The sequence below is a fragment of the Rhinichthys klamathensis genome, unplaced genomic scaffold (genome assembly GCF_029890125.1).
Source record: "Rhinichthys klamathensis goyatoka isolate OS25496 unplaced genomic scaffold, OSU_Roscu_1.1 h1tg001078l_1, whole genome shotgun sequence".
NCBI lineage: Eukaryota > Metazoa > Chordata > Actinopteri > Cypriniformes > Leuciscidae > Rhinichthys > Rhinichthys klamathensis.
In genome coordinates, this window is record NW_026607333.1 from 32,948 (window position 1) to 46,328 (window position 13,381).

The window sequence follows — 13,381 nt, forward strand, 5'->3', positions numbered from 1 at the left end:
GAGTGTTTGCCAGTGTGTTTCTAGGGTGTTTGCCAGTGTTTCTAGGGTGTTCTGAGTGTTTGCCAGTGTGTTTCTAGGGTGTTCTGAGTGTTTGCCAGTGTGTTTCTAGGGTGTTTGCCGGTGTTTCTAGGGTGTTCTGGGTGTTTGCCAGTGTGTTTCTAGGGTGTTCTGAGTGTTTGCCAGTGTGTTTCTAGGGTGTTTGCCAGTGTGTTTCTAGGGTGTTTGCCGGTGTTTCTAGGGTGTTCTGGGTGTTTGCCAGTGTGTTTCTAGGGTGTTCTGAGTGTTTGCCAGTGTTTCTAGGGTGTTCTGGGTGTTTGCTGGTGTTTCTAGGGTGTTCTGGGAGTTTTCCAGTGTGTTTCTAGGGTGTTCTGAGTGTTTGCCAGTGTTTCTAGGGTGTTCTGAGTGTTTGCCAATGTGTTTCTAGGGTGTTCTGAGTGTTTGCCAGTGTGTTTGTAGGGTGTTTGCCGGTGTTTCTAGGGTGTTCTGGGTGTTTGCCAGTGTGTTTCTAGGGTGTTCTGAGTGTTTGCCAGTGTGTTTCTAGGGTGTTTGCCAGTGTTTCTAGGGTGTTCTGAGTGTTTGCCAGTGTGTTTCTAGGGTGTTCTGAGTGTTTGCCAGTGTGTTTCTAGGGTGTTTGCCGGTGTTTCTAGGGTGTTCTGGGTGTTTGCCAGTGTGTTTCTAGGGTGTTCTGAGTGTTTGCCAGTGTGTTTCTAGGGTGTTCTGAGTGTTTGCCAGTGTGTTTCTAGGGTGTTTGCCAGTGTGTTTCTAGGGTGTTCTGAGTGTTTGCCAGTGTGTTTCTAGGGTGTTCTGAGTGTTTGCCAGTGTGTTTCTAGGGTGTTCTGAGTGTTTGCCAGTGATTGATCACTGGCCAAAATAGTCCCTCTTTTAAAGGGTTAGTTCACCCAAAATTTAAAATGATGTCATTAATGACTCACCCTCATGTCGCTCCAAGCCCGTAAGACCTCCGTTCATCTTCAGAACACAGTTTAAGATATTTTAGATTTAGTCCAAGAGTTTTCTGTCCCTCCATTGAAAATGTATGTACGGTTTACTGTCCTTGTCCAGAAAGGAAATAAAGACATCATCAAAGTAGTCCATGTGACATCAGTGGGTTAGTTAGAATGTTTTGAAGCATCGAAAATACATTTTGGTCCAAAAATAACAAAAACTACGACTTTATTCAGCATTGTATTGTCTTCCGGTTCTGTTGTGGATCCGCGTTCAGTGACGCTGCTGACGTAAGACGCTGCTGACGTGTGTCTGGTGCGCCCGAGCTTCGTTTACAGTCTGAGGGAGACGCACGCTGGAAACAAAACAATCTTCACAAACATGTCTAAGGATTTCCACACAGAGGAAGACTTGCATTTTTTTGCCCAGCCATATTTATTTGAACCCGAATACACGGACGCACCAGACACACGTCAGCAGCGTCTTACGTCAGCAGCGGCACTGAACGCGGATCCACAACAGAACCGGAAGACAATACAATGCTGAATAAAGTCGTAGTTTTTGTTATTTTTGGACCAAAATGTATTTTCGATGCTTCAAAACATTCTAACTAACCCACTGATGTCACATGGACTACTTTGATGATGTCTTTATTTCCTTTCTGGACAAGGACAGTATACCGTACATACATTTTCAATGGAGGGTCAGAAAACTCTCGGACTAAATCTAAAATATCTTAAACTGTGTTCTGAAGATGAACGGAGGTCTTACGGGCTTGGAGCGACATGAGGGAGAGTCATTAAAGTCCCTGTAAAGGCAATTTCAAAAAAAAATTCTAAACACATTATAAATGTTAGAAATGTATTGCTAAAACATATTACAAAGACTGTGAACTGTGAAGTACTGAATTGTGGAGTTAGATCGTTAAACAGTTTTTCACCATTGATATTTTACGGATTTTCTGGGCGGGGCTAAAACAGGGCTCGATGACGCACTGGAGCCCTTGAGCTCCTGGACACGCCCCTACTTGATGACGCACTAAAGCCGCTGAGGCTGGCCGCTCCTAACAATATTATAGAGCACATCCATCGGTGTCCTTGTTTAAATTTCCGAAAAACGATTACATCAAGAAGAAGTGGATTAATTTTGTGAAGAGCCACCTTGATGGAGAGCTGAGGATCACCGCCAAAACCTGCCTCTGTAAGTAATCATTTTACACGGGATAGTTTTATAAACTTTCGTCGGAGATAACTGTCTGGGATTCACTGATAATCCGCTGTTACTGGTGAATGGGGCCGAACCGACTCCCGCCTCAGCCTTCATCCTCCCGTCGCGCCGACAACTGGTGCCATTCGGCAGTGCGTGCCCACCGTGCGAGCATCCATTCCGGCTGTAGAGTTGAGTGAGGCGAGTCGACGACGGCAGCTTTCCCGCGAGTGGGCGTGGTTTCAGCGCAGCCAGTGGACACGCCCCCAGCGTTTGAGAGCAGAGATTACTGCTCATTTTTTCAAGATTTTGATAGCTTATTTTATGTACTTGCTGGCTTTTTTTATCATTCAAATTTGGCTGGGTGACTAATAACACATTTTTCTGTGGTGTGACAAACTCAAAACACATACTTAATTTTGACTTTACAGGGACTTTAATGACATAATTTTCATTTTTGGGTGAACTAACCCTTTAAGTCTCTGTGATATTCTGGTCTGTAGAAACGGCTCAGGATCTTCCTTCACTGTAAGTCTTTTTTAGAACACCTCTCCTTAAGACACATAATTTGAAAACTCCAAAGCCATAAATCAAACCATAAAGCCATAAAGTGTGTGTGTGTGTGTGTGTGTGTGTGTGTGTGTGAAGGAGAGAGAGTGAGAGAGAGTGTGTGTGTGTGTGTGTGTGTGTGTGTGTGTGTGTGTGTGTGTGAGAGAGAGAGAGAGCCCTGCTGGAAAAAGGGTCTTGGTGTTGGTGGGGAAGGGGGTCTTTTCTACAAACAGAAGGCAGTGGTTTCAAGTTCCACCTCCGGAACAAAGTCCCTCATCTCACACACACACACACACACACACACACACACACACACACACACACACACACACACACACACACACACACACACACACACACACACACACACACACACACACACACACACACACCTCTAACCTCTTGGCTCTCTGGAGTATAAAGGTTATTAGAGCGACTCTCACCTCAGCTAAACTCTCTGATTTCAAGCATTTACTCTCTTCCGACAGGGAGATTTTTCCTTCTTGGCAGAAACGGGACGGAGAGATGGAGTGAGATTACACTCGTAATGTGACCAGAGTTGTGAGCGTTTGGTAACAGACAAATTTATAAAGAAAAACACAGCCTGCAATATATAAACTTATTGCTTTTGACTGAATATACACAATTTAAAACTGGAATCAAAATTACTTTCTTCATTTGTGTACTCAGCGCAAGTTATTTTATATATAACATATTTCATTATATTTAATAGACCGCAAAAGTTTGGGATCATTAATATTTTTGATATAGATAGAAATTAATACTTTTATTCAGCAAGGATGCATTAAACTAATCAAAAGTTACAGACAGGTTGCTAAACAGGATTTTTGAAAATTGATTTCAACATTGATAATAATCAGAAATGTTTCTTGAGCATCAAATCATCATATTAGAGTGATTTCTGAAGGATCATGTGACACTGAAGACTGGAGTAATGATGCTGAAAATTCAGCTTTCATCACAGCAATAAATTATATTTTAACAATATATTTAAATTGCAATAATACTTCACAATATTACTGTTTTTACTGTATTTTTGATCATATAAATGCAGGCTTGGTGAGCAGAAGAGACTGAAAAAGAAAAAAAGAAATCTTACCGAACCTTTTGAACAGTAGTTTATATGGTTAATAATATAATCAAAGACTGATGGGGAACAAAAACATTAACCCATAATATCACAGCCAAATATAACGAGCCAATCAAATCCAGAAAGATCAAATCAAGTCCCACACTACATCATTTCCTGCTGAATGCTTTATTTCACTTGAAAATATGCTTTTATGAAGCTTTTCTTCTGATATCACTAGAGACTTCACCTCATTTTAAATGCGTTTATCAAAAATGCTGAAGTTACTGAGTGCACCTTTAAATGTAATTTCACAAGGACTCTCCGACTGAAGCACATGATTGACAGAACGACAGTCTGTCATCTGATCATCAAACGCTTTGACCTCAGCTGACCTGCTGACCTTTTAACAGCCCCACATCACATTCAGCGCTTCAATAAGCCCCGCCCACAGCTTTATGCCTACTTTCACTGTGTAGTGAACACACACACAATGAATCTAAGTGTGTGTGTGAAGCTAATTAACCAAGATGAAACACAGCATACACACACACACACACAAAGGCATGAGGTTCCTGTAGGACAGATGTACAGGCCTGTTGCTCGGCAACAGAAGCTCTGTCTCCATCAACAACTTCTGTCACCCTTTTCAAGCACCTGTCAATCAAACGAACATTCCAGAGTGTGTGAGAGTCTTTCAGAGTCACAGGACCGGTCCTGTGTGACCCAACAGAGCCACAACTCTGTGTGTTCGGCTGGACGTAACCAATGATATTCTGTTGAGCGTCTGTTCTTTGACAGGACAGCTCGACTGTTGCAGCTCACAGCAATCCCACAAAAACACGTCCTGGTCATATTTCAAAACAATTATATTTTACTTCAACATAAGAATCCTATAGCCTGGGATTTTCTCACTGATGAATCCCGTTATTTTAATATGAATGAAAACAATTTTATTTACCTTTTTTAATCTAAATCGGCAGAAATGAAAGGCAATTAAAGTACAGCAAATATTACCATGACGTATACATTTTTTATATTTTTTTTCTCATTTCAGCAATAATGTTGCAGTGGAAAAAGAGGCTTCATTTTATATATATATATTTTTTTTTTATTATTATTAAGAAGACTATTTTTTTGCATTGCAACATTAATACTGCAAAGTGAAAAAAAATGTTTTAAATGATTTTTTTATATATTTAGAATATTTTAATACATATATCCTGACATGATTTTAGTTCTTCATGTAATTCTCCCATTAAGTCTTCTTCTGTCTTCTATAGAGCTGCTTTGAATCAGGTCGTATTTATGTAAATCACTATACAAATAAACCTGACTATCAACTGATTTAAATTCTTCGCCCAAAGCAAAGCTGTGTACATTTGAGTAAATTAAGAAGAGAAATGCAAACACAATTCGATTAAAAACAGATTCCCATCACACACTGAGATCTGCCACATCACAGCTGTTTCTGATCAATTCATATCTGAGTCCTTTATTTCTTCACAAGACAAACACACAACCTTCATAAACCTCAGGTTCTGTTTGTGTATCTTCATCAAACCAGCATAACACTTTGAAACAACAGAGTTCATGAAATCAATGCTTCATGCATTTATCTCATACAGGATCGCTATATGAATACTGTATAATATACAATGGTGCTCAATAGACTTTCTGAATTCATGTTGATCATTTCAACTTTTCACTCAAATTCCAACTTGATAACTCAAATTGATAATATAATTTGTAATAAAAAATCGATTAAATAAAAAAAAACTACAATTTACTATAAAGACTTATGAACTGTATAAGATGACATGTAACAGTGTAACCCTATGAGCGCGCGCGCGCACGTGCAGTTTCTCTTTGATCGCGTGGCTCACGGAAGTTCCCGCGAAAGAATTTAAATTACACTCCGTTTCACTTATTTACACGAGGATGAAATAAACGTGCGCATGTGACATCGCCACCTCAAAAATGCATAAAACGAAAAAAATAAAGCTGGAAAGTTTTAAAACACAATCCTGTGATTTTTTACTAAACGCGTGTGAATTTATTCAAATTTAAAGGGATATTATACATATAGTCCTATCATAAAGTGTGCATACGCAAACTTATTGTAGGATGATGATGGTGCGTGATGATGATGATGATGATGATACCTGAGAACTCCTGTGAAGTCTTAGTGAAGCCAGTCAGACACGAGATTCCCAACAACAGCAGTGAATATGAGACATCGGGGAAAAACATCCTTAAATGTCCCATCAGATCCGATGATTCCTGAGGATCAGACTGCAGGACATGAAGAGATGTCTGATTCCATGACTTCAGTCTGGAGACACAGGAGAGAGTCGGAGGAAGAAGACCCGAGAGAGAGAGAGAGAGAGAGAGAGAGAGAGAGAGAGAGAGAGAGAGAGAGAGAGAGAGAGAGAGAGAGAGAGAGAGAGAATTCCCCCTGGTCCCAAAGTCCCTGAATTTATGCTCAGTCAGTTCAAGTCATCAGCATGACTGTCAAAATACTGTAGTATTAAAGTTTATATAAACAAAGTATTTATATAAAATAATAATAACAACAATCAAATCCAGTGAATCAAGCTTTATACTGTCTTTAATGGTGTCAGTAGGTCACTGTATTAATGCACCGTAATGTATTACTTTACACAATGATAAACGATTGCAATCACAGAAAATACCAAATTATGCACAAATAAGCGAGGTAAGGAATTTAACCTAAGACCTACAGAGGTTGGACATTGAAACTGAAACACATGGTTTTACACCACAATCATTTATTAATATGTTGTACAGCCTCGTTTTGTGGCCAATAGAGCATCAATTCATCTTGGGAATGACAGATACAGTCCTTCACAGCGTCCCTCTGGACTCAGCCGTTCCTCTTCCAGAACAGTGTCCGGGTCACATGTGATGCTGGAGGAGGAAAGCGTTTTCTGACTCGCACCTCCAAAATACCCCAAACATATTTAGATGTGGTGAGTGTGCAGGGCATGTGAGATGTTCAACTTCACTTTCATGTTCATCACACCATTCTGTCACCAGTCTTTCTGTGTGTTGGTTGTTGTTGGTTGGGTTGGTTGTTGTGTGTGCTTTCTGTGTGTATTGGGAGTATCATGCTGAAACACGCCACCTCCTTCAAGGTACAATGTTTGAGGCATTAGATGCACACGGTCCTCCAGAACGGTTCTGTAGTTCTTGGCAGTGACACAGTCGGAAATATCATGATATTGCAGCTCAAACCATCACTGATCCACCGCTGTGCTTCACAGTCTGAGTTTTACCTTTCAAACTAATGCATTTTCCATAGCACATAATAATAATATCTCCACCTATTTAAACAGGCTATTTAAAATTATTTTATCTTACCGAAACAATGTTTAAGACTTAAATAGTGCACGTTTGATGGAATGTATGAAATCACCTTATTAAACTGGAAATGACAGCATTTTTTTCCCCAAGTTGACGCCTTTGAAGATTCCAAGGTCATGTAAAGTAAATAAAGCAGATGTGTTTATGGTCCATACCTATGGTCCTTACCGTGAAAATCTCGTGATGTTTCTCCAAAACTGTAGAGACATCTATTGGTCAATATGAAGAATTGCAGTAAAGGCCTATTCATTCACAACACGACAACATATCAGCTTCCACACCAGAGGATCGCCATAGTTGTGGCGTAGACCCTGCTATTCTATTAGCTTACATTTATAACGATTTTTAAAACAATATATTATTGTTACAGTCCTTGGTGTGAAGGGGCCTCAACTCCCTGTCATCAAAACGGCATAGTCATCAGTTTAGCGACAGCGCATTTACTTCATTGCCATTTTTACAGATAGGTTTGGTTTAAATTGTTGTTTAGCAGAGAAGCCTATAATTTCGTTTAAATTTAGGTTCCAATAGTTCAATGTATCCCATTTAGTCTGTATTGGGGCATGTTGTCATTAAAGGTCAAATGTGTTTAAGTCCCCCTGTAGTCAATAATTGTATCCCATAAAACTCATCTTTGAACACAAAAAAATGACATTTAAAAGTTTTTTTTTTCTGTGATTTTTTCCCTATGGCTTAAAATAGATTGATTATGTAGAATATTAAATAGAATGCAACTCTACACCCTTGCTTCTTTTATATATGCCGATTCATGAATATTATCCTTATATTAGTCCCGCCTCCATTCAGGCCAACACAGATTCACTCGGCCAACTTACTGTAGTAACGCTGCACTGTATCGCTCTTTACAACGTTGGACAATGGTAATTAATATGATTAGCCTTTAGCAAACAACTAATAATGTATTGCTAATGGAAAAAAAAATGTTCCAGTTGGCCATCTGTCTGCCTTTTAACAATCAGAAACGCTTCAGAATGTCAGTGGAGAAAGGCATATGATATAGTCATGTCATGATGTCATACATCATGACATCTTAATATACTCATACACACCCTATATTGCTAAATCTACCCGATTTTTCATAACAGAAAAAAATACCTGGATAACCTGGCATCTCTCGAGACTCCCCTGCTAGTTCGCTGTTAATGATATGCTAATGCAGGCACGTCTTCGTGATTGGTTACAAGGTAGTTTGTGACGTCAGAAACACCAGCGATTTCAAACAGTGTTTTTGAGACGGTCTCTTTAGTTCACTGCAGTTTTAAAGAGATACTCAGCAATGCTGTTGACTTATGAATTTGCACATGGTTTGTCTTCAAGCACATTAAAAACATGACAAAAACAACACCATTTATGAATAATAATAATAAACAAAATTTTTAAGGTTTGAGTCCATACAGAAACTGACTTTCAAAAATAAATATTCACTGGGGTAAAAAAAATGTAACAATGTACCTGAAGAGTCTGTGGTTTGGTTTTGTCTTCTTGTGATGAGCATTCACACCTTCACTCACACAAACAGACCACATAACCCAGTGCTGCCATCTCAGATGTATTTAATAAATTAAAACAAGGTACAAAAAAAAACTAATGTACATTTGACTCCTCCGTCTCTCCCTTTGTTCTCACTCTGTGACTCACTAGTAAACGAACACGATAGAACAGTCAGCCCTCATCCACTGATTACGACACATTCTGGGCCCGTATGTAACGCAACACACATGCTACATGTCGGCAAGCAGCAGCCGGGCGAAACGAGAAAGAGAGAGAGAGACAGGCAGTACCTGTTAAATTACTTGAGTGCACTCAATTGTTTGTTTTGTGTGCATGTACCAACCAAATTTAAAGGGACAGTTCACCCAAAAAAATGAAAATTCAGTCATAATTTATGCAGCCTTGTGTCATTTCAAACCTGTTTGACTACTTCTTCAATCAAACACAATTTAAGAATTTTAAAAGAAAGAAATCATACTAGTTTGGAACAACATTAAGGTGGGTAAATAAGTCAATTTTTTGAGTGAACTATCATCTTTGCGGATCTCTCTTTCCCGTCGTGTAACACCCAGTCTTTACTAGTCCCCAAATATGCTGCTGACCTCATTTATATATATATATATATGTATGTATATCAAAAACAATCATAATCATTTTATCAAAAAACATCCACAACATTTTGGCAGAATTGAGTGTGAGGAGGGGTTAGACAGACAGAGATATAGAGGATAGATATAAAGCCACAGAGAAAAAACAAGTCTGTATTGGTCCCTCTCTCTGTTAGCAGCACACGTACTCGTCACCCCACGGTTCACTAGATTATTATGTGCATTTATATATATTTTATTATATATGTGTGTGTATATATATATATATATATGCTTTTTATTTCTCCAAAATAAAAAATAAAAAAACATTTACCTAACACTATTTCTCAGTTCAAACGGATGCAAATTATCACAAGGAAAACAGCCCAAGAGCCACGGAAGATCGAACGTGGGGGAATCAAAGAACGGTTTCCAGCAAACATGCCGTGAGATGCGGGGAGCGGAGATGTCGACTGTTCGGATCGCCCTACGGAGACCCCAAAATCCAATGGGAGAGTGGTTGAAAGAGAGAGAGAGAGAGAGAGAGCGAGAGCGAGAAGGACGAGTTGGAGGAAGATCCCGACTCTCAGACTGTCAGTATCATTCATGTCGCAGTGAGGGCTTCTGGGAATTGTACATTTTGGGTTTCCTCACACCGTGTCTCAGTAATCTGCGGCGTACTCGGTCCCGTGAAGGCCACGGCACACTAGGGTGAACTCCTTCACGATGTCTTTCACTCGCCGCTTGTTCACTCGCTCCCTGAGAGGATATGAAGAAAAAAGAAAACGTTTTTCATTCTCAGATGACGATACTCGAATGTGCGCATGAAGGCTTCTTTTAAAAACATTTAAAGATCTTACCAACCTCAAACCTCTTTTAAAGGGTTAGTTCACCCAAAAATGAAAATGATGTCATTAATGACTCTCCCTCATGTCGTTCCAAGCCCGTAAGACCTCCGTTCATCTTCAGAACAGTTTAAGATATTTTAGATTTAGTCAGAGAGTTTTCTGTCCCTCCGTTGAAAATGTATGTACGGTATACTGTCCTTGTCCAGAAAGGAAATAAAGACATCATCAAAGTAGTCCATGTGACATCAGTGGGTTAGTTAGAATGTTTTGAAGCATCGAAAATACATTTTGGTCCAAAAATAACAAAAACTACGACTTTATTCAGCATTGTATTGTCTTCCGGTTCTGTTGTGGATCCGCGTTCAGTGCCGCTGCTGACGTAAGACGCTGCTGACGTGTGTCTGGTGCGCCCGAGCTTCGTTTACAGTCCCAAACATGTCTAAGGATTTCCACACAGAGGAAGACTTGCATTTTTTTGCCCAGCCATATTTATTTGAACCCGAATACACGGACGCACCAGACACACGTCAGCAGCGTCTTACGTCAGCAGCGGCACTGAACGCGGATCCACAACAGAACCGGAAGACAATACAATGCTGAATAAAGTCCTAGTTTTTGTTATTTTTGGACCAAAATGTATTTTCGATGCTTCAAAACACTCTAACTAACCCACTGATGTCACATGGACTACTTTGATGATGTCTTTATTTCCTTTCTGGACAAGGACAGTAAACCGTACATACATTTTCAATGGAGGGACAGAAAACTCTTGGACTAAATCTAAAATATCTTAAACTGTGTTCTGAAGATAAACGGAGGTCTTACGGGCTTGGAGCGACATGAGGGAGAGTCATTAATGACATCATTTTAAATTTTGGGTGAACTAACCCTTTAAAACAATTCAATTCACATTTATTTGTATAGCGCTTTTCACAATACACATCGTTTCAAAGCAGCTTTACAGAAAAGTCCACATTACAATTCAGAGTCATCTGTTATCAGAGGTAACTGTCTAAGTTATGTATTTCAGAAATGTACATAATACAAAAATCACAGTTAGCGATTTTTTTTAAAAATTTAAACAATGTAATAAATCAGGCAGAAACAATGAGCTCATTGAAGTAATGAATACTCGTTTGTTAACAAATAATTATGACATTAAGAAAAATTTTGCATTTAAATTAATATTCAAGCAAACATTTTTAAAGGAGCGTGTTTTGCTTGTATACCAGAATGGTATTTGCCCTCCAGAATGGTCAAATGGCACACATGAACTCATCTCACCTAAGCACTTGTTGACTGAACGTGTCTTTCTGCTCATCAGAGACACGCGAGGACGGGAAGCCTGGCGAGCGCAGAGCTTCTTTGAGCCAAACCGTCAGCAGAGCGAAGCAATGCTTGTTCAGACAGAAGAGCACCTCTGCAAACTGGTCCATCAGACTGCGGGACGACTGACCACCGATGGCCTGCCGAAAAACCCAGATCAGACTCTAGTGCGGTTTACAGTATCATTTTACAGTAATCATCATCTATTGTGAACCTCTGGTGAAAAGTTGTGCGCTCACCTCTAGTACAGCCAATAGGAGGAGTTTACCGTTTTCCTGTACGACCCGACCCACAGGAGGAACGTCAGCGCAGTGCGGTATTAGTTCCGTCTGCAGTCAACGCAAATAAAGGAACAATTCAACACTTCACACAGCTATCGTAATTTATGATAGTATATTTCACAGGAGGGAAAGAGACACAAACTGAAGGTCAATACACACAGAGCATCTTGCCGTTCAATCAAAACAATATACATTACTGGTCAAAAGTTTGGAATAATTAATATAATTGTAAGGTTTAAATTCAATTTAAAATAATTGTTTTCTGTTTGAATATATTGTAATATGTAATTTATTCCTGTGATCAAAGCTGAATTTTCAGCATCATTACTCCAGTCTTCAGTGTCACATGATCCTTCAGAAATCATTCTAATATGATGATTTGCTGCTCAAGAAAAATGTATGATTATCATCAATGTTGAAAACAGTTGTGCTGCTTCATATATATATATATATATATATATATATATATATATATATATATGTGTGTGTGTGTGTGCACTTTTATTCAGCAAGGATGCATTAAATTGATCACAAGTGACAGTAAAAGGCATTTATTATGTTACAAAATGTTACAAAAGTTCTCTATTTCAAATAAATGCTGTTTTTTTTTTACGTACTATTCAACAAAGCATTGTGAAAAAAAAAGATCATGGTTCCCACAAAAATATTCAGAATAATCAGAAAACATTGAAAATAGGAAGGAAACATTATTAATAACAGCGGCAATAATAATTGAGCAGCAATTTCTGAAGGATCATGTGACATTGAAGACTGGAGTAATGATGCTGAAAATTCAGCTTTTAAAATAAGCTACATTTTAAAATATATTCAAATAATAGTTTTTTTAAATTGTAATATTTCACAATATGTCTTTTGACTATTTTTCATCAAATAAATGATTCCAAACTTTTGACCAGCAGTGTATTCCTATGCTCTTGGTGCGAATAGGCCTTCAGATTGTTACGACAACTTCTGACTTACAAAGAAAAGACAGGTAGATTTGACTGTTGGGGCTTCTGGGAATTTCAGTGACAGCACTCCTACGGCCAAAACACAGCGGCATTAGAGAAATCACTCTGTATTAAACATTACAGAGGCTTAGACGTTCACACACACCAAAGAAGAAGGATCCATCAGTGTTTTCTACATTTGAAACAGACTTACCACAGTGGAACACGGCTTTCACGTCAAGACTCTCTGATAAGAATAAATCGGGCTTCCGTTTGAGGGCCTATGAATCAGACAGAGCCAATGAACAGAGCACATGACTCAAACCCCGCCCCTGGAACCCTGTCAATCACTCATGTGCCACTCATGTGCCCCATCCCCATCACTCACTCCCTATATCTGTCTAGCTCTAGAAAATCAACCAAACGTACATATTTAATGCAAACAGATCAGGTAAGTAAGAAATCAACAGCAAAAAAACTAAAATACTGAAATTTAATAGAAACTAAAGGTATGATGATTTTTTTTCTCTCTTTAGCGTTTTTCACTTGTTTTGTTCACATCTGTTCAATCACTACTTTCTCTGCTCAGTTGGACTGAATGCAACAGAAATCTAAATAACATGTACGATAAAGACAACTGATGCATTAAGAAACTCATTGAGGATGAGAGGATATTTGAGAAAGACACAGAGAGAAACCG

At 39.0% G+C, this 13,381-nt stretch overlaps 2 protein-coding genes across 3 annotated transcripts in view; both read right to left on the reverse strand.

The window, feature by feature from the left end:
* LOC130079475 (protein eva-1 homolog C-like) overlaps positions 1-6,182 on the reverse strand; it is a gene marked incomplete at its 3' end in the record, with an annotated part of 32,931 nt that extends 26,749 nt beyond the window's left edge. Inside the window, exon 1 of the mRNA XM_056244757.1 lies at positions 5,956-6,182. Coding sequence (XP_056100732.1) covers positions 5,956-6,058 — 103 coding nt within the window. The remainder of the gene's footprint in view (positions 1-5,955) is intronic.
* A 2,552-nt stretch (positions 6,183-8,734) lies between these two features.
* ipo13b (importin 13b) overlaps positions 8,735-13,381 on the reverse strand; it is a 49,352-nt gene continuing 44,705 nt past the window's right edge. The window contains exons 17-21 of one of the 2 annotated variants that reach the window (XM_056244750.1): positions 12,896-12,962; positions 12,713-12,771; positions 11,690-11,779; positions 11,409-11,590; positions 8,735-10,035 (exon numbers count right to left, since the gene is read on the reverse strand). In XM_056244750.1, the coding sequence (XP_056100725.1) occupies positions 9,939-10,035; positions 11,409-11,590; positions 11,690-11,779; positions 12,713-12,771; positions 12,896-12,962 (495 nt within the window). In that variant the 3' untranslated portion in view covers positions 8,735-9,938. Of the gene's footprint in view, positions 10,036-11,408; positions 11,591-11,689; positions 11,780-12,712; positions 12,772-12,895; positions 12,963-13,381 lie in introns of those variants that run through there. The other variant, XR_008806457.1, reaches the window with a different exon arrangement.